This window comes from Manihot esculenta, chromosome 1 (assembly GCF_001659605.2).
Source record: "Manihot esculenta cultivar AM560-2 chromosome 1, M.esculenta_v8, whole genome shotgun sequence".
Classification (NCBI taxonomy): Eukaryota; Viridiplantae; Streptophyta; class Magnoliopsida; order Malpighiales; family Euphorbiaceae; genus Manihot; species Manihot esculenta.
The window spans coordinates 34,322,223-34,343,747 of NC_035161.2; the positions used below are offsets into that span (position 1 = coordinate 34,322,223).

Consider the following 21,525-nt stretch of genomic DNA (forward strand, 5'->3'; position numbering starts at 1 on the left):
TCGTTACTGAAATCAAGAATGCAAAGAAAAATACGTTTAGACCATAAACTAAAGCTCGCCAAACATAAAAGGTCGGTGAAGGGAAGGAAAAAAAGGCGCTATCACTGTAAGCGAATCATCTATAAAAAACACTGAACCTCTCACCACTTCAATTTTTAGCTCTTAGGACAAGGGAAGTTTCATCATAATGAAAAAACTGCCAATCACGGTGAAGGAGAGCGCTCTTCAAACTCCATTGTGCCTAACGAGTCTGCACTCCATGAAATATCACCAAAGGCTTGTTATAGGATCTAAAGAGAGACCCTTATTTGATGCCTTGATATATAACCGCAGCAATTGTTATGCCATAATTTTTGCTTCATCCATTCCACAAATATAAGATTATTTCAATTTTTCAGTTTTTCTAATCAGTATAAATACTCACTTATTGAACATTTTTTTCAGTTTTAGAAATTTTAATATATTAATTATAATATTTATTTATATAAATTATAATAAAAAACTCACTACATAACATTTATATAAATAAATTTATAATAAATAATATGTGCTAATTTATTCTATTTATTGATATTGCTGAGATTAAATTGATGACATTAGGGGTGAGCAGTATTCGGTTCAAATCGAAAAAATCGACCAAACAGAATTAATTTAAAATTTTGGTTCGATTTTTTATTCAATTCGATTCGGTTTGATTTTTAATTTTAGAAATTTTGGTTATTTCAGTTCAGTTCGGTTTTGATCAGAAAAAAATCGAAAAAACTGAACCGAACCGATTAGTGATAATAATATGTTATTTTCAATAATATAGAGAAATTAAATCATATTAATATTAAAATATTTTAATTAAATTTTAAAATAATAAAAATAAAGTGTAAAAAATAAAAAAATTATTAAAAATCGAAACCAATCAAAATCGAACCTAATAGAACTGAATCAGACCGATTCAGTTTGATTCGATTTCTGATCAAAATCAGTTCGATTCGGTTTTTATAAATACTAAAATTTTGGCTTTCGATTTATTTAGTTCGGTTCGATTTTGAACCAAACTGACCGAATACTTACCCCTAGATGACGTGATCAGAATGAAACTCTGATATGATTGGTTAGAACCTGCAAGATATGAAAGCGAGGTGGTGATGAGTGTCTATGGCAGTTATTTCGACACTCAAGTTAGTATTTCCATGAGTAAAAAAAATGTAATGAACTACTCAGAGTTTTAGTATTTTAGAATAATGTCTATTTGTCACTGTGATTCTTCTACTTTTACATTGTAAGAGATAGAGATGAATATAGTATTTTTTGGATAATCCAACAGTAATGTGGTCATCTGCTTGATATGGGACATCACTAACTAATAGGTGAGAATCCCGCGATCACAGGCATAATAACGGAAACTTCATGTCGAGACTCGCCTTGTTAGGAGAAGGCGAGTCTTTTGACGATGGCTCGAGTGTTAAAGTATCTAGATATTCTCTTTCACATACTGGTATGTGTTTCCTGCGTGTCTGATCCTGGCCACGTGTCCCTACCTAGTAGTAATAGCTTACAACTTACTGTGGACGGATATTATGTAATATCAGAAGTCTCCTGCTAGTTTTTGATTCTCCATATTCGAAAGAGATATCTCTCATCGAGGTATGGGGCACGTGATCTCTCAAGATTGGTTTCTTGCTGCTCATGCCGTTTTGCCTATCTAGCATTTCAATAATAACTGCAATATTTATCGTGTCGCATTTAAAGCTCGTTGTCAAAATCGTCCTATAAAAAGCTTTTCGTCTTCCTCGAACACTACTTTTGCTCGTTTCTATAACTTTTTAGAGAAATTTGCTCCATAGCTTCTTTCTCATTTATGTTCCTTACAGTCATACTTCTCTTACGGTAATTATATTTTCCTTCTTCTTCAACATGAATAGGAACATCTCTTCTTCCCCTAGCAGGGCTCTATTTTTAGCTCCTCCTTTGATGGTCCCACGAGCGCCCGTGTAACAGCCCGGCCCTTTCACCGGCACTGTTACCGTTCACGGCCCAGGGCTATCCCTCACCTGACCTCGTGCCACCTCGGGCTTTCCACTGGCGTCGTGAACAGCTCTTAACATCCATTCACCCTCACGGGTTCCTGGCAGGATTTGTCCCCTTGGGTTCTCGCATCGCATCCTTCCCCAAGTGGATTTGGCCCAAATTTCCCTTTGGAAATTAGGTCGCCTCCCCCAGTGGAAAGCCCGAGGTGGCACGAGGCCAGGCGAGGGATAGCCCTGGGCCGTGAACGGTAACAGTGCCGGTGAAAGGGCCGGGGAACAATTGGTACTCACTCTCACCAGACTATTCCCTTAAAGTGGGAGGTCAAGGGTTCGAGTAGTGGGGGAGGCGACCTAATTTCCAAAGGGAAATTTGGGCCAAATCCACTTGGGGAAGGATGCGATGCGAGAACCCAAAGGGACAAATCCTGCCAGGAACCCGTGAGGGTGAATGGATGTTAAGAGCTGTTCACGACGCCAGTAGAAAGCCCGAGGTGGCACGAGGCCAGTCGAGGGATAGCCCTGGTCCGTGAACGGTAACAGTGCCGGTGAAAGGGCCGGGGAACAATTGGTACTCACTCTCACCAGACTATTCCCTTAAAGTGGGAGGTCAAGGGTTCGAGTAGTAGGGGAGGCGACCTAATTTCCAAAGGGAAATTTGGGCCAAATCCACTTGGGGAAGGATGCGATGCGAGAACCCAAAGGGACAAATCCTGCCAGGAACCCGTGAGGGTGAATGGATGTTAAGAGCTGTTCACGACGCCAGTGGAAAGCCCGAGGTGGCACGAGGTCAGGCGAGGGATAGCCCCGGGCCGTGAACGGTAACAGTGCCGGTGAAAGGGTCGGGCTGTTACAGCCCGCTCCTATTGTCCCATTGAGAAAGGCTCCAGAGAATGAGGGTGGTCTAAAGTAATATCTCGTCTGCCTTCTCGGAGCGCGACGTAGATTGTTCGCACGATACTTACCATATTCCTTTAAAGTCTTTCCGAATTTTTGCTCTAAGTCTTTCCGATTTTTTGCTCTTTCTCCCTGCATTCGTGCTAATGACTCGATCCTTACCGGGGACATTATCATTGTCTTCAAAGAGCAGTTGAAGGTGAGCCTCCGCTTCCCCCTAAACCCTTTCTTCGTGGAGGTCCTTCGATTTTACAAGCTTTCGATTGCTCAACTTTATTTCAGTGGCTGGAGAATCTTAGTGGCTTTTTTGGTTTGTGTGCCTTAACAACCACATTGAGCTAAGTGTAGCGCTTTTCTCCGAACTATACCAAATGGGTACCCATAAAAATGAGGAGTTCTAGTATTTTAGTAGTCGAAAGTACTTGAACATTTTCGACCGGATACCTTCCTCTTTGAAGCAGTAGAAGAATAAATTTTTTATCCTCCATCATCGGACGCCGAGAGATTTTGGGCATCTTTAAACTAGCTAATATTATTGGGTGGAGTTGAAGAATGATGAGTTTCATCCGAGGAGAGAGAAAAATGAAACTTTAACCTTTCTCTTGGCGATAGCTAAATCTTGAAGGAAAATTGACATTACCCAGACAGTGAGGAACACCATTTTATCTTGAAAGAGTCATCTACTGGCAAACCAGATCCGTGGTCCTCACTCGCCCAAGCTTCTCGGCCTTCCCGAAAGTACCCCTGGCTCGGGATCATGGTACTTTTCTTTCCATCTTCTTTATTTTTCAAACTGTATTTCTTATTTACTTTTTATTTTATTTGCAAATATGGCTGGGTCAAGTAGATTTGCTGAAGCGGTAAGTGTTGCTCTTAAGGGTAAGGCTATTGCTGCTGGGGTTACTAGTCCCCTGCTAAGTGTGCTCGCCCTTTGAAAGTGATGATTGTGCTTCCTCCTCCCCTTCCCTAGCCTGCGACTGAGGAGTCAACACCCTTTCAACCCGAATCTTTATCCTCGGATGCTTCTGCTTCTGCCTCGGCTCTTGAACTCCCTACTGATGTCCCTTTTCCCTTTTGTACCTGCTCCTACGAGCGCGGGAGTTGAGTCTTCATGTCCTGCAGGAATTCAACGCTTGGCCTTGGTGCTAAACCGGACGCCTTCGCTCCTTAATGGTTCTTCATATCTTGCAGGAATTCAATGCCTTCGCTCCTTGCTAATCAAAAGCGCCCTAAGACCCATAGATCGCCGCCACTTGAATGAGGTTGAGACAGGCGAACTCTTTGTTAATATCATACATTATGCACTTGAAGGTGTCATTTGTATTTACGTAGCCAATGAGCAATTTAAAGTCTTGAGGCGAGAATTTAGTGCAAATGAGACAGACAATAGACTATTGGCTGGAGAATGTTTAAGATTAAAGGCATTGATTACTAAAATTGAGGGTATTATGAAGAAAGCCCTGAAATCGATAGACATGTTTCAGTCTGATCTTGACAAAACCCTTACTTTTAACCCGAGTCTTAAAAATAAGACAAAATCCGCTCACGATCAAATGGGCCTTGCAGTGCCAAATCTTGAAACTGCAGGCTCAACTGAAGGGGCCCTCTATCAAAGTTGTAGGAGTGAGAGATTACAAATTTAAATTCCAATCAGAATTAATTATATCAAAAAATGTGAATGATGATATATAATATCACACATTTATTTGATACCACCTGCTTATTTAATTTAAATATATATGAAACATAGTAATATTAATAAAATAATTGTATTATCATATTTAAACATAATTTAAAATTAAATATATTAACGATTGAATATTGGTGATTTTGTATTTGGTATAAGACAATATTATCAATAAATATGATTATACTGATACCAACTAATTTATCAAGAGAAAAACAACAAAATTGAAATTCATTATTCTTTCAAATTTATAATTATACTTTTATTTAATTCAATTATATTGTAATTTTTAAAAAAATAATTATAAATAAATAAATAAATAATAACTAACGCATGACAATCATTATGAAATATAGTAATATTAAATTTTACCGGATAAAATAAATTAGCAAATCTTTTAAATAAATTATTTTATAAACGAGTGTGATTAATTAGTTAACTCCCATCTTATCAATTTTACTTTTACTAAGTACCTAAAAGTCTTATGAATTGGAGATTTAAAAAAAAAATATAAAATTTGTATATTGATTTATTAAATGTATGATATACCTTCAGTTATTATTATAATAATTCAGACTAAATATCAGTTTATAATATTATTAAATAAATCAATTCATCGATTTTTTAATTAACATATCCATAAAATTTAATAAATCGAATATTTAATAGCTCGCATGTGGCTAAATGAAATGAGGGAAATTATGAACTAAGGGTAGTTTTTCACACATACAAATATATACATCTCGTTTAATTAAAAGATAAAATCCACATATTAATTTAAAATTATAAAATTTTTCACTGATTAAATCAACAAAACAATTTTATAGGCTGAATTGTATGCAAAAAGTTTCCATTAAACAAACTTTTAATAGACAAAAGCTGGAATCTATAAAATAAAAGCCAATATTTTTCGATTAAGTATAATTCTAAACACTTTAAGATTAAAATAAAAAATGATTCGAAAAAGTATTTTTCATAACAAAATATTTTTCTAAGCACTTATAATTTTGAAATTATTCATTATTTTATGTTTTTAAAATTTTTTAATTAAAAATGATAAAAAAATGTAAAATTAGTTTTATTATTAAAAAGAAGATTTTATTAAACCGTAATTTATTTATTTTAAATCTAAAAGTTAGAATTTTATTTGATAACAAATTAATTGTGAATTTACCTTTTTGCCGAAGTAAAATCACTGGCTTGGCAATGCCCCTCTTCTGTCTCTTCTTCGCAGCCGACAACACAAACCAAACTGCGAAGTAGGAGGAAGAGAGACAGCCGCCCAACCCAGCTCCTGCAATTTCGTTCGTCTACTCGGCCGATTCTCTTTCTACCTCAGTCCTCCGACCACTTATCGCCATATAGCAGTCCTTGACATTGGACAACCCAACAGAAGAACAGAAAGCGAAGGACCCTTAGCTATATGGGCGTGGAAATGGCTTATCAATATAACGGAGAGTTTCAAGAAATGGAGGATGTCAATTTCAGTGATTCTGAGCTGGTTTGTCATGTCAGAGATGCTCTTATCTCTGTGCAAACGGTAAGCATCGTGGTCGTCTGCGCTCTTCGTGTGTATGAATCGTTGAATTTATACATTAATGTTAGGGCAGATAGATAGACCACTCGGCCACAGGTGCTTGTGGTTTCAAGAAGGTATTTAACAGGCAAAGTTACCCTGCTTACTGCTCCATAGCAGTGATTCTGTATACTGATAACTGGGTATTAGTATGGATGTTCAGGGAGAAAATGTAAATACGAATTTACAGTAATAACTAATAAATGATTTCTGGTTTACACACACTATGTGCATGTATATGTATGCAATTGCTTGTCTATATCTTATTTTGCGGCATTGTTACCCTCTGGATGCCAAACTTTGGTTATGAGGGTCTGTATGCTATTCTGATACAAGGACAAATGATGATTGTCCTGTGAGTGATCTTTATATTTTCATCATATTTAGGATACATTTGGTACAGGATTAACAAAATAAGTTTAATGGATAATGGTGCATTCTTTTTATGAAGTAATAGCTAATTTTCTTTTTCAATATTCAAAATGAGGTTAACTATTAACCCATTAACCTTTCTCATGTTTGGTACAACAAAATGAGAAAAAAAGGTTAAAGTTTAACCCATTTAACCTCATATGATGTCATTCTGGATGTTGCACTAGGGGAGGTGAATATGCACTTATTAAGGGTTATATATTAATCTAGTGTAAATTTTAATCCAAAACTAATTATAACTAAATGAAGTTAACTATTATCCTTGCAATGTATTACCCTTTGATCTCATGCCAAACATATGATGTTGACTTCTGCTGGATTAGGGAGACAGTGACAGTTATCATCAGCTTGTTGGTGTCATGCATCATTCAGAACGCCTTGCCCCTGATGAGGTGGCCCTTCTTGTGGTATGTATCTTGCTTTGATGTTATACCTGTTATATTGATAGCGACTTTATTGCTTTTGATAGACCTTATGATTTTCTTTGCATTCACTTCGCAGACAAGTCTAAAGGCGTTATCTGGGGCAGTTTCTTATATTGACAATGTTCATCATGATTCCCTTCTTAATTCTGTGAGTTGGTATCATTTGAATTAACTCTTAAATTAATTAATTTAAATTATTGGTATATTCTAGTAATGAACTATCCATCAGATTTTTGGAATGAGCTTGTGGAAGTATGGACCTGATGTGATGGATGCTTTGCTTGAGCTGATTATTGCCTTGGTACGTAGTTTATTGATTCATTGCAGCTGTATTTTCTAGAGTACAAGTTATTTGCTGTTTATTTTTCATATTTATTTTTACAGGCTGCTTCAAACGGAAAATATGTTGATTCATGCTTGGATATGCTTGTAAGCAATTTCATGCCACCAATGTATTTAGTATATACACTAAAGCAGCCGCGTGGTCAGGCCAAAAAGGAACAAGTTCTTTCCCGGGTACATACAGCTTTGGAAGATATTGTTGACTTGATACCTATGGCAGCCTCAAGATTATCATCAGTAGTTGTGCACAGGATGCCAACAACCTTTAAGAAGGATCTCGAGAAGGATCATCTGATGTATCGAGTGAGTTTGGTTTACTCTTTTGAATGATGTGTTTACAGTTATCATTAGATTAGACAACTTTATTCTTAAGTAGTGGATTCCTTGTCACTTTAGAAGTGCCTGATTATAGAATTCTTAATTAAGGCATGCATATATTATTTGCAATCAAAGATCCCTTCATTCTTTCTGGGACTATTCCCAATTATTCCTTTTACCATCTGCACGAAAAGTGCTAGTACCTGATGTCTCTGTATTCCATTTCATATGTTAATCATTTTTCTATGCCGTATTTAGTAGTCTCTATTCATTTTGAAGTTATTGTTGTCAGGAACTTAATGTTCATTGTATTGCTTGCATGAGTTCTGTAAAATGATTGTAATTGAAATTTAGATAGCCTTGTATTGACTATTGGAATGCTAGTCAAGCTATTATCTGTGGGAATTTATGAGCAATTCCCATTCATATTAGTTGCGTTAGTTTTCCCAACTAATTTATATGCTGTTCCTCACACTTGGACACAAGGTAAATATATGCATTATTGTCAAAAAATGATACAGGGTACTGTTTCATAATTTCTCTTGGGTTGGGTAAAATAAACCTGTCTTGCGAGTGCAAGTTTAATTTATGCCCTGGTTTTCTTTCTATTATTTAATCCAGTGTGTTAGTGCTGCTGCAATTTCCCATGTATAGGTCATCCATAAATCTACTATGATACTTCTATAATTGCTTACAGGTTGTGGTTGATCTTCTAATATGGAGACTCATTTACTTGCTTTTGCAGACTGAGATCTATGTGGAGAACATTTTAAGATTAGAGAGTGGTGCAATCAGAGAATTTGTTGGAAGCAGGATGCTTATGGCTGTGGTTGATTTGCTGACTGAGTTGGATGTAAGTGGACCTAATTAATATATTCTTGAACAAATTCCTTTCATTTCATTTTAATTGTATGTTCTACCCATAAAGGTTGCTATTGGTTGGGATGACATTCTACGAGATGACTCTTGTAAAGGCATTTTTGCAATTGAGCTAGAAGATGCAGATGAGGTTGATGATGATGAGAATGATTATGGCGAGGTATGATTTGCAAATTTCATGGTGGGGCTAAATCTATTTCTTGCATCCAATTTTCTGATTCATACAAAAAATAGCTGGGAGGAATATACCTCCCAACTTCACCTGAGGCAAACCCTGTGCATTGTAGTCCAAAAAATTGAGTGCTAATATGTAACATACATAAAACTTTCTGTGTATAAATAGACTTTTTGGAATGCAACTTTCTTTTGGAAACCAGGCGTGTAACTTATAAATAATTCTTGACAAGCTTTTAGCATAGGACAGTAATACGAATGTTTGCAGGTGCATGCTATCGTTCATTTTTTTCAGTTTGCGTTGATCTCAAGTTTTTAATTTTTCTTCCCTTTATGAATTTGTTTGTAAAGCATCTAGTGCATTGTCCTTTTTGCAGCTTCCAAGAACTTTAAATCATAAGAGTTTAGGTAAAAACATTGTTGCTGATCTATTAGATAGCTTGATGGTGCTAACTTTTGAGCATCTTGAATCGTGTGCAAACAATAAACGTTTGGGTGAGGTATTTTCTGAAGCCACCTTTGTTCAAATTCTGAGTCATCTTTATGTTGTAAGCGTGTGACTTTTTATTTAATTGATCAGTCATTTTTATTTTGTAGGTGTTTGAAACTCTTCTGGATTCCTTCATGCTAACTATTCTAAACACATATAAATCAAAGTTTGCTCAGGTAATTCATCTATCTCGCATATGGGTAAATGAACTGGAGCTGTTAAAAAGGGACTCCTAGTGCAAGACTGTGTGCTTTGTGTTGGTGGGGGAGGATCATGTAATGTGTGTAGCCTTCTGGTAAGCATAGCAAGTAGCCTGATCATAGTGCTTAGGCTCAATGAAGGGATGTATATGAGAACTGTCATGTGCATTCATTTGAAGAAGATTGAATCTAGTGAGGTGTTGCCCAACTTTCTCCTTATTTAATTACTACCTTTTGCATGCAGTTTGTCATGTTCTATGCCTGTGCTCTGGATCCTGAAAAATGTGGTGTGAAATTTGCCAAAACACTTGCAGATAGGTTTAGCTGCAGTGACAATCCAGTTACCAGGTAAAATGATTTTTTATATTAACAAGGATGGAGCTATTTCCACAAACAATTTGGGTGAATAGACAACTTTATGAATGTTGTTAACTAACTAGATGAAGATAACTCATGTTTATTTTCATCACTGAATGTTCTTTTCTTCTTCTCTTTTCTTTTCAATCTTATCATCAACTGATTTTTATCTCTCTTTCAATTTCTTTCAGTGTTCCAATGCAAATATAATGAATAAATATGACAAAATAACAAAAATGGTCAATAAACACAGTCATCAATAATTTTTATTCATTTGCGGACTTCTACATTTCAAATGGGTAATGGATGAGTTTTGGGCCAAATTGTGTCTTGTCTTCATTTCTATAGTTTTTTTCATTTTTGCATTTGAATTGTTACAACAAGTTTCTTGAGAATTTTTTTCCCCCAATTAATTTTAGTTGATAGTTGTGGACCTAGAATTTGAACCCAAGTCGGACTTTCTTTTTCGTTTTTGAAATAAAAGTTGGGTGGTGAAAAGTATGTATTTAATTGGAACAGCATCAGGTGCATTGAAGTTGAGAGATGGCTTTTGAGAAATTAAGGTTTTAACTAGAAAAATAGTTTCATGGCAATTTTAATGACAGTTATGGTAGAAGGTACGTATGGATGCGCATTTTTGTTGAACCAATTTAATAATATCGATAATGAGGGTGATTTTGGTGTAGTAGTACTTTATTTGTGACCGAGAGGTCATGTTTTTGAGCCACAACCATAAAAACAGCCTTTTGCAAAGCAGGAGTAAGGCTTTGTGCGTCAGCCCTACTTAGAGCCATAACTTGGGATGCTCTGTGCACTAGGTCACTTATTTTTCTTAATTTATAATATCATATATCATTAATTAGTCAGTTTGGTTTTGGGAATAGCTTTATCCTATTAACAAATGCTTTTATTTGGCTATTGTTCATTCATATTTTCAAGGACATTTGAATAGTGACACTTAATTTGGACAGAAACTTTTCCCTCGTAAAATAATATTCACTCTAGTTCCCATGCTAAATTATGGTTCTTTGCCCTTTTTTTTTTTGCTATGCAGGATGAGTGCTGTGGCTTATCTTGCTAGTTACTTGGCTCGTGCAAAGTTTTTGTCTCCTGCTTTTGTTGCTAGCACATTGAAAAGGTTCTGAAGAATGTTTTTACTCTTCTTTTATTTGTCTTGAATATCAACTTGTAACTTGAGGTGGATGCTGTTGCATGAAGTTGGTATAATAGAAAAAATTAATGAGTATCCCATTTGATGTGGATTACATTGTTCTATGGTGTTTCAGGCTGGTGGACTGGTGTTTAGAATATTGTGAAACTCAGGGTAGTGACATGAACCCAAAAGCACATCGAGTTTTCTACTCTGGATGTCAGGTATCTTTGATAGCAATAATTTTTCTCGCTAATCATCTTATTTTTTTACGCAACCACAAAGACTAAGAGCATGGATTTTTTCGATCTGAAAATGCACTTTGTACATACATTCTTATAGATGTGCTTTTTTCCACATTATTTTCTATGTATACAACATCATTAAATGGTTAACTTAAAGGAATACTTTTGTTATTGCTATACCTTTCATCACAATTAGTTACATATCTGCTACTAGTGTCGCTATTGCTACTGCTCAAAATGCTTTGCTTTGGTGCTGTTGTGATGGCCTTAATCTAATGCTGCCAAGTGCAGCATTGCCCTGCCACCAAATTATTATTGGTACTGCAAGTGCCAACATATTACTTGGTATGGCCACTGCTCCTACCTCTCTGTATGCTGGTAATGCAACCATTTCTTGTCTTCATTCATTGCGATAGGTAAATTTCGTTTCTACGGACTTCTACATTGACATGACATGTGAAACTGCTGCACTGATGTTGCAACCTTCATCTTTGCTGTTATTGCAATTTGCAGACCATCACATTGAATTGTTTAAAACTGAAATATTTCTTTATTCATTCTCTTCCAAGCCTTTTTTCTGATCTGCAGAAGAGAGAAAGAGAGAGACATTTTAAGTAGTACTAGTTTTGTTTTGTTTTTTTAAAATTTTTTGTTGGATCCCTGCATTTACCTTCTCCCCAGTATTATCAGGTTCTGGTATTTGTTCAGGATATAGACATATAGTGCTCATCTGCTTGGCAATTATGGTGAACATCACGTCCAATGTAATTCAATGGTCACTTGTTTAGTTTCTAACATGCCTTGTCCTGGCAGAATCTTTTACTCTGAAATAAAGAGGTTTGTAAATTGTAAAGAGTTTAGTGCTACATATTTATTTGCATTGCCTCTTTTGCTCTTGGCCGACATTTTGTGCTGGTGGTATTGAATATGTGACGTCTCCCCCTACTCTGTAGTATGCACGCTAATTTGAAGTTCCTAATTTCTTCAGTTGATTGTATTTCTACTCAAAATTCTGGCATTGTTGCCAAACTTGTTTCTTGATGGTCAAATTCTGTACTGCAGGCCATAATGTATGTGCTCTGCTTTCGTATGAAGTCGCTTATGGATGTTCCTAGGTTCAAATCTCAGCTTCTGCTCATGCCTCTAGAGCCTGTTTTGAAGCATAAATTGGATCCTCTTAAGGTGAGATCTATTTGCAGTATGGTTTCAAATTTTAGGAATTGACAAGTGGGGAATAAAAAGAGGGTGTGATGGGGAAGAACCGCTTAAAAAATCTAGGACATCTCTTCTTTCTTTGTTGGTCTTAACATGGAAGAATATGGTTAATCATTATTCTTCATGAACAGGTTTGCCTGCCATCCATAGTAGAAGAGTTTCTCAAACAGGCAAAAGCTGCTTATTTGTTCACCACATCTGAAACATTCATTTTTGAAGATATGTTAGAATCGGATTTTTCTAAGGACTTTGGTGGACTGGAGAGACTGGACATGTTCTTCCCATTTGACCCATGTTTGCTGAAAAAAAGTGACAGGTTTGCATTCTTAGCTTTGGCATGAACTGAGGAAGAGGGTGTGAGGATGCATTTTTGCTTGTCCATTTGACAATAATTAGTCCTGTTCAATATTGAGTTGCATAGAGAAAGAATGGAATCATTATTTTGCTTCGGTTTTCTGTTGGCCAAGATGGTAAACTTGCATTAGTTGCTGAATTCATTTGTGTGATTTAGAATGAGAAAACTTCTACAAGGTAAGGCGTTCAATTCATTCATGTTCTATAGCATTTTGTGGCATTAAGTTCATTGTGCAGAACATACTGTCAAAATTTTAAATTCAAACCTTAATACCATGCAACTGGTCTACGCTATGGTTTTGACTGGTATTATAAATGTAGCTGCAATGAGCTGATTTATTAAGCATGGTGATGATACAGATTCCGAGTATTTTGCTGACAGGTCCTCCCCCTGTCTTTTCTTTTGATAATTCTTTTTAGAGGTTACATACGGCCAAATTTCGTGTACTGGAAGCATGTCAGAACTACTTATGGTAGTGATGAGGACGATAGCAGCGATGCAGATATTGCTGAGGATTTTGTTGCAGAGAATGGGGAGAGTTCCATGGAAGAAGGAAGGACAGGAAGTTTAGATGAGCAATATCTTGAGCTTGATGAATTTGACCATGCAATGAACAAGATGTCAATCACTCCTAAGAATGGGTTCACTTATAGATTTGGAGGTGAACAAATGAAAATGCCCTCAAGAATAAGACCCTCTACGACTCCTGAATCTTTGTGATGCCCAAGTTTAGATGGTAGAGACCATTCTTCATGCTAACAATATTCTGCTGATATGTTTTTGGGCTTTAACAAATCTGGCTTTCACTAGTTGATTCATCGTACGGTATATGGTTCAACTTTTGCTTCGAAGCTGTTGTATATTGAGTTGGGTTGTAGTTTGCACATTTACCATTTAGGAATTTCAGATTTCCAACTTCAGTGAATCTAATTTCTAAACTAACATGATAAATCAAAGGTGTATATTACATTGACGTTTGACTGTTCCATAGAATATTTTAATCTCTCCTGACCTCTTTTAATTGATTTTCTTTCTACTTTGTTTGCAAACCTTGGCCAAAAAAAAAAAAAAAAAGCTAACAGTTTATTTTTCGAATAAAGTTAAACATCCTGTAAGAATATAAATAACTATATATGTATAATTTTCAAATAATGAAAGAATTTGAATTTCAATGAAAAATATTTAAAATTCTAGAAGCATAAGCTTTAAAATTTATATATATGTATATTTTTTACAGAAAACATACATTATTCGGAAATATAAAAAAATATAAAAATATAAAATAGAACACCTGATTCTATGCAAAAAGGATAGCCTACCAAGCTCCAAGGGTAGGTATTCTGTGGTATAAGTTGAACAACACTGTCTACGGATCGCAAGAGGAGACATTCTATGGTATCAGCTTCTCTCTGAGTGTCGAGGCTCACACAAAAGAACAAATTATAGGAGGGAGTCTTGTCTATTTCCATGGCACATTCGGCATGCCCAGGAGAGTGCTGTTGTTGCAGCCTCCAGTGCTGTGGTTAGGAGGGCTTCCAAGCCCAACAGACGATTCACTAAAAGTTCCACGGGACGTAGGGCTTCCTGCTATTGATGCGCCTGGAGCATACAAGGTTTCAGGTTGGTTAATCCCCAGACTTGATTCTTTCCAATCTTCCGAAATAAAACTACCAACAATAACCTGCAAATACACCATTGCATCAATATGCAAGTCCCATAAATGGTAGTAAGGGAATAAAAAATACATATTTTCAAAATACTGAGGAAAAGGAAAAGGGAAGAAATAAAAAGAATCAATTTCTGAAACCTCAGTGCTTGTGCAACACTGTTTGATTCAGCACAAATGAAATAATGAAGACCAGAAGATAAAAGAACCTGAACAGAAGATGCTGCTGTGAGGAGAACTGCCACTCCACCTAGAACACGACCATCAGGCCCGGCTAGTAAAACACTTAAGCCACCTGTTCTACCGCGCTGACCACTACTCTCCGAAGGGAGAAATGAACCAGATAGTGACAAAATCTCAAATCGTCCCTGCCCACAAAAAATAATAGGAGTGTAGCATGATTAATACAGAATATTTAAGAATGAAATTCCCCACAAACCTGTCTGAACTCTGAACAAAACATGAACTTTAATCTAATAATGAGGACAATAGCTTAAAAAATTAGCTGATCCAATTCAACAAAGTCATTGATGTGTGCAAATGACAACATTTACAAGATGCAGGTTATGTTGTCCTGGCAGAACAAATTGCATTATAACAATGATAACAATATGACCAGTCACGAAAGAACACGATATGTGCCAGTTGCTAGTGTAATAACTGATATGTCAACATTAGCCGATATTAGCATTTACCAATCTATATTTTTTCTTTTGGTTTCCATAATTCAAGTTTGTAAGTATCAGTACCAGACAAGTTCCAACTACTTTAGATCCACCACCAGATGAGAAATAGCCAGAATTTGTGACCCATGTATAGGAATTTCCAGTTATGCACTAACAACTAGAAGAAAGCATTCTAGGAAGAACATCTTTGGCAAGCCACTCAGGGGCTAATAATAGTCCAGTTTAAGAATTAACATGAAGGAAAATCAAGCTCTGCTGGCATAGAGATAGAAAGATGCTCTTTTCTCGTGGTTTTAACAGGTTTCCCTTCATCATTTATCAATTCCTTCGTGAACAAGACTCTCAGCAGCTGAGGATATATGTTAGATTAAAATTCAATATTATTATTACTACTATTATTATTTTGTTTTCCTACATATATGCAATTTCGCTGTTTTATGGGTCTACATATTGTACTTTTAATAGAATATATTAACTGAGAAAATCTGATTATTTGGTGGTTGTGATTCCTTACTCAACCACAACACAACAAAAAACAATGAATACACACACATGCGCAAGAGAGAGAGTCCATTACTGCAACTAGTGTTCAATTATTTCTTCCCTGCAACTATTGACTTCAATTAGTTACTCAACTTTAGCTAATGATTCCCCCTCCTCCAAACTCATAAAGATCATCAATCTCTGTAAACAACATTTTCTAGCCTCCTACACCACCACCACCACCACCACCACCTCCTACTACAACCCAAAAAAAAAAGTTCTGCAAGAGAAAATGGAGCAAATTTGTTTTCTGTGACTGTAAATGGATATACAAAATAAAGCAACCAAAACTTAGATCACACCTCATATGTTACAGTTCCACCTGATGTTGCAGGTTGATGAAGTGTTACATTGGATACAGCACCATTTGCTGACAAAATGCAGACACCTCTTGGGCCATTTTGGGAGAATGACATTATCTTCAATAACACATCCTGAGAGGATAAATTTAAAATCAAATAAAACTGTTCATGAGAAAAGAAGAAACCATACTAGTAAAACATTCAAATAGCAAGAAAATAAATGCACAAAAGATGCTCCTTATTTGCGATAACCTAACGGCATTTTGTTGTTTAACTCGCATCGATTTGTATTAGCAGATGAGTCAAGTAGAATAAAGAGGTGAGTAGTAGCCATCTCAATTGCTGTCTCCAAATTGTCAGAAAAAAAAGAAATGGAATATAAATTTACAAGTTCGTAAACGTGTCAAATAATATTGTGATGGCCCAGCCATAAAAATGCTAGACCATGCTTATAGTGTTTGACTAGAAATCATGGATTTAAATAGCGGCCATGTTCGCAATTATAGTCACAGATGGCGTAAATGGCTGTAACATAACAGTAACGGCTTATCGCTGTGCAAATTTTAAAAAATTGCAAAACTCATAAAATGAAGTGATATATAAAGGTATGAGAATATCCAAGTATTAATACATCAAATAAAAACATTTAATCCATCGTTGTTAAACATCTTTAACAATAATTAATCTATAACCAAAATAACAATGTAAATGATATAGATAGTAAAGAATAATTTTTCATATTCTAAATTTGACAACAAGAATGTGGCATCCAACATTATTTTCTTTAACAAATAAGTAAAAAGAAGTCAGAAATAAAGATAAATAACACAAGTTTTATAAGGTATAAATTTGTAGAATTAGAAAGATAGTTTTAAGAGAAAATAAGTGAGACATTTATCAATAGATAGCTAATTTTTCATGGAAATTTGAGAAAAATGAGATACAACAGTATAAAACTTTCCAATTTAGAAAAAACAAAATGAGTTAGTTATTCCCACGTGGCCTTGAAAAAAAAAGTAACGGTTGTTACTGTTACTTAATAGTAAATAATGGCATTTTCCGTGTTATATAATAGAGGTAATGGCGGTTACAGGAACAAATTTTTCTCACCAACGGGAGGATAAAAAATATATAAATAATTGAAACCATGCTAGAAATGCTACCATGTGCTGCATTAATTGCATCTACAATTTATGGAGACGCTTATTTTGGTTATCAGGCACATCATGTTTTAGGTTCATTGGCATCACCCTTTAACAAACATATCTTAATCAACAAAAAAGAAAGAGAGAAAAAAGAGGAAGACAGGAAATCAGGAATAATGAATCTTCCCCTGTATTGCAGTATGAGTTGCAAGTACATAATAATCCAGTAAAATAATGTAAGCCGAACACATTAAGCTGTATTATAAAACATTTCAGGAAACCATACCAGCATTATTAAATGTTATGAGGAATGAAAATTTCAAGGCTAAAAGCTTTGTACTATTTGAATGTTTCTATTCCAGAAGTACTTTATCGAATGAAACTTCTAACCCATTGTGAACTTGTCTTGACACAATATTCCATAACGAAGTTTGCAGTAGATAAAAATAAAAGCTATTCTCCCCTAGAAAAGGAGAAATATTTCACTCTAGGAACCTTGAACGAGTTAAACACGATGCAGATAACTTTATTAAGTTTCTAACGATCATCGAATGCCTTGCCAAAAACAAAACTCAGTTTAACATTATAAATTCTGATATAGATATATACTGTTGAAAAGATAATTTTCACGAAGAGAGAGAAACTAAGTGATAATAAATCACCTCTCCAGCCTTCACTGTTATAACATGTGGTGCAAATCCAACTCCTGATCCTGGAAATCAATATTTGAAGGAAGAACAAATCATCACTAGAAGGCGAATATATGAGAAAACGTTAAATTAAATTCCATTTTGTGCTTGTTTGTTTAATCATGGGTACATGACCTAATATGAACTATTACTTCTGCATCACATTAAAATGTAAAAGGAAAAAGAAATAGCAAGTCCCCTCTAACCACTCGGTCAAAACTGGTTTAATTGGCCTTCTCAGTTTTGTTAATATATAATTCCAATTATAAATTATATTTCTATTAAAACAATAATTCAGCAGAAAACAAGGAATTGTTTTCCTTCCCATTTTCAAAAACAAATCCTTTCTTTAAAAGCAGTCAAGAAAAGTAACATAGATAATATATATATATATATATAAAGAAAAAAAAGGAGGGGGGGGGGGGGGGGTGACGGGAGAGGATTGATGTAATAAGGGGCAAATTTGTCATTTGAGCAATGAACACAGTAGAATCCAGCAAACCCAACAAAATAAATAACAAAATCAAAATCCTCGGCTTCAACCTTCGAGGAACACAGCCGATAGTAAAATCATACTGTAACAAGCAATTGATCAATCAAACTGACATACCAAGAGTAAGTTGGTTTTTGCGGCCAGAACCAGGAGGTCTGCCCCTTGCTTTCTTTGAAGTTGATGATGGGGAAGAAGGTGACTGGAATCCAGAATGAAGAAGAGGAGACTGGTGGGGCTCATGGTGCTGGTGGTGGTGGGACAACGGAGATGTTAGGTTGAGGTTGACATTACCATGGGGTGGAGAGTATTTCCTTGGCCGCCCGCGTTTCCTCTTGATTGGTTCCGCAGTATTCATGTCAAGTCCATCACCACCAACACCTATGCCGATCCCGCCACAACCCATTAGCATCATCTCATGGTGGTGCGGCGGGATTGATTGAACATGATGAAGTGTATCATCGTTAGTAATAGGCATGATGGGCTTGTAAACGTCAGTAACCCCATCTGCTCTGAATGCCAAGTTCATATTTGATGTTGGGGTTATGGTTGGGCTCTGATTCCTTTCACCGCCTCCACCATATGATTCTCTTTCCTGACATTTTTCTTGGATCCCAATCATCATCATCTACCTCATCAGCGTATACCTCTAAAACCCTAACAAATCGACTATCATAAACCCAATTTTCTTTAAAACATCATTTCCAATTATCAATCCAAATTTCCATTCTTTTGTGTGTTTCGGGAAATCGATTCAGAGCATACATCTTAATTTTCTGCAATTTTTTCCAAATCCCCGGCATTTTTTTGCAAAGAAAAATTTTGAAATCCACTTCTATTTATTTTTGTTAAAATTCTGGAATGAAACTAACGTTCCTTCTGAATTTCTGATAGCATTTTTTATCTTGTCTTATTACTGAATATAAAATTGAGCTAGAATTTTTTTTAAACAAAAAAAAAACTTTTTCTGTTATTAAATAATCTTCAAAAAAATAAAAAGAAAGCAATTCCGAAAAATGAAAAATGCTTACCAATAGGAAATTGGATTTTGTACATGAAGGTCGATGCAAGCTTCGAAGCGCCAAGGAAAAATAACTCAGAAACTAGGGTTTTCGTAATTTTTTTAAAAAATTTTTAATTCTCTTTTTCTTTTATTTTTATTTACTTTTAAAAAACAGGATGTGCTTAAAAAAAAAAAAAATAAAAGCAGGCTGAATTATCTGTCGCATGGAAAAATGACAATGGCCTGCAGATGCCGACGCGATCGGACGCCACGCTCCAATTAGATAGACCGAAGCATAGTCACTGATCATCATGGCGTCGTAAACTGAATCCAATAAACGGCCTTAAAAGCGCGTGAGTTGAGTAATTTACAAAGTTCTCTATCTGTTTTTTTTTTTTTTTTTTTTTTTTTAATATAAATTCATTTCCCACAGAAAAAAAAATTCAATTATTACATTTATTAATTAAGTAAAAGTTCAGTTCACTTAAAACAGAAGTCAAGAAATGGTTGTTCTATTCCTTTGATTTTTTTTTTAAATTTTACTTTAATTATTGAAATTTTATAATTTGCTTAAAAATAGTTAATATTAATAATCCAACTCTGGAAGAAAATTGCACTGCTAGACCTTCTCATTCTCTGAAGAAATGTAGAAACCCTCATTGAAACCTCGAGTAAGAAGTTCTGGTGCCAATGCCAGGTCAAAAACAGAAAAAAAAGAAAAGAAAAGAAAAGAAAATAAAAGAAAAGAGACGTTGAAAGAGCCTAGCGGTGGTGCGTAGTGGAGAGAGAGGGATAGAAGGAGAAGATTTCTTTTATATATAATATATTAGTAAAATGGATATTCGGAAAAGATGACGAAGAAGAGTATGTGGGTGCCGTACGACGGTGGAATGGTGGCGGTAGTAGTACAGATGATGGTGAACGACGGATGTAAAAATTTAAATCGGGGTTGAATTTTATTTTTTTTAGTGATAGTTTTAATTTTATTTAATTTATAAAAAATATTTATTTATATAAATAAATTTTTAAAATAAAATTTAATTTTAAATAAAAAAAACTAAAAGAATATTGTATACATAAAATTTTATAAATTAAATTAATTTGATCGTGTTAAATATTAAATATAAATTTTTAAAATTTTTTAATATTAGTTGTTTAAACGTTTATATATTAAAAAATATTTTTAATTTTAATATTTTAATTATATTTAAATTTTTTAAAATTTAAAATATAATCTTAAATTATTAAACTTATTTTTTATTTGTTTAGTGGTATTTATAGTATTTTAAATTTTTATGAAATAATAAAATTATTATCATTTAATTTTGTCAATTTATAAAAAATTAATATATTCTTTTAAAAATTTAGAAACTGAATGTTAATTTTTTTAATTAATAAAAATTATATAAATATTCCATTAAATTTTCAAAAAGTTTCCTAAGTGAGGCCGTCACTCATGATGGTGTAGTGTTGCCGAGGACAGAGGCTGGTTCGTTGCGGGGGAAGTAGAGAGGGAGCGATTTTTATGGAGCCGTAGACTTGACGCAACCTGCGAGTCTTGTTTCTTACATAGTTTTCCATTTATACCCCTAAGTAGTTTGCTTTCTGTCTCGTTTGGTGATCGTGTCATTGTGGGTCTATCTGGAAATCTACTATCTGTCGAATATCAAGTGTCGTTAGAATAGGGACGGACTTGATTTGAATTGAAATTTCAAAGCTTAGGCTTCAAAGCTTAGCCTAAGGTAGTTGCATTGGCCATGGCATTTCTCAAAGATGTGGGATTGAATCTCCTCTCCGATTTATTTTTTTTCGTAGCACTTTAAATGCTCAAACAGCATAATAAAAAAAAATTAAATTTAAATATTATTAACAAATTATTTTATTTACGTAAGGTTTTAAACATTACAATATTACAAATAAAATTGAATTTTGAATATTTCAAAAATACCTTTTTTTTAATTGTATATTACTGAGAATATATATCAAGATTCATTAACAACTTTCTTCGAACGTTCAACAATCAATCTGAAGCTGGTGGCTGTCGATCACCTATGAGCTCTTTTTTATGGTATGATATGATATTCATTGAAGCATTTCTCGTTTTTGTGTAATCTTCCGATAAGATTGGAAAATGATTTGTGGAAAAGATATAAAACATGATGATTTACTCATCTTTTATAAATATAATGATATTTCTTATAATAGTTAGATTCGTATCTAAATTATAGTTAAGATTTATGC

The 21,525-nt window shown here is 34.8% G+C and overlaps 2 protein-coding genes across 4 annotated transcripts; one reads left to right on the forward strand and one right to left on the reverse strand.

The window, feature by feature from the left end:
- Positions 1–5,790: 5,790 nt before the first annotated feature.
- Positions 5,791–13,733, forward strand: LOC110610639 (RNA polymerase I-specific transcription initiation factor RRN3). 2 transcript variants are annotated; one of them, XM_021750695.2, is made up of 15 exons: positions 5,791–6,142; positions 6,934–7,017; positions 7,112–7,183; positions 7,265–7,336; positions 7,420–7,680; positions 8,441–8,548; positions 8,624–8,734; positions 9,126–9,248; positions 9,346–9,414; positions 9,683–9,786; positions 10,850–10,933; positions 11,082–11,169; positions 12,253–12,372; positions 12,537–12,721; positions 13,180–13,733. In XM_021750695.2, the coding sequence occupies exons 1-15, from the start codon at positions 6,026–6,028 to the stop codon at positions 13,478–13,480; spliced, it is 1,899 nt and encodes a 632-aa protein (XP_021606387.1). In that variant the 5' UTR covers positions 5,791–6,025; the 3' UTR covers positions 13,481–13,733. The 2 variants fall into 2 exon arrangements, with proteins under 2 accessions (XP_021606387.1, XP_021606460.1); XM_021750768.2 differs by lacking the exon at positions 9,126–9,248.
- A 255-nt stretch (positions 13,734–13,988) lies between these two features.
- Positions 13,989–19,447, reverse strand: LOC110610235 (AT-hook motif nuclear-localized protein 10). 2 transcript variants are annotated; one of them, XM_043959060.1, is made up of 6 exons: positions 19,313–19,430; positions 18,402–18,887; positions 17,765–17,814; positions 15,958–16,089; positions 14,636–14,794; positions 13,989–14,441 (listed from the first exon to the last, which is right to left on the reverse strand). In XM_043959060.1, the coding sequence occupies exons 1-6, from the start codon at positions 19,335–19,337 to the stop codon at positions 14,220–14,222; spliced, it is 1,074 nt and encodes a 357-aa protein (XP_043814995.1). In that variant the 5' UTR covers positions 19,338–19,430; the 3' UTR covers positions 13,989–14,219. The 2 variants fall into 2 exon arrangements, with proteins under 2 accessions (XP_043814995.1, XP_043814996.1); XM_043959061.1 differs by having other exon boundaries at positions 13,990–14,441; positions 18,402–18,938; positions 19,313–19,447.
- Positions 19,448–21,525: the final 2,078 nt, after the last annotated feature.

Coding starts and splice junctions, on each gene's coding strand:
- LOC110610639 (XM_021750695.2), top strand. CDS start 6,026: ATGGGCGTGGAAATGGCTTATCAATATAACGGAGAGTTTCAAGAAATG. Junction 8,735..9,125: donor ATGAGAATGATTATGGCGAG/GTATGATTTGCA, acceptor TCCTTTTTGCAG/CTTCCAAGAACTTTAAATCA. Junction 11,170..12,252: donor TTTTCTACTCTGGATGTCAG/GTATCTTTGATA, acceptor TCTGTACTGCAG/GCCATAATGTATGTGCTCTG.
- LOC110610235 (XM_043959060.1), bottom strand. CDS start 19,337: ATGTACAAAATCCAATTTCCTATTG. Junction 18,888..19,312: donor CAAAATCCAATTTCCTATTG/GTAAGCATTTTT, acceptor TTGGGATCCAAG/AAAAATGTCAGGAAAGAGAA. Junction 14,442..14,635: donor CAGCAGCATCTTCTGTTCAG/GTTCTTTTATCT, acceptor GTGTATTTGCAG/GTTATTGTTGGTAGTTTTAT.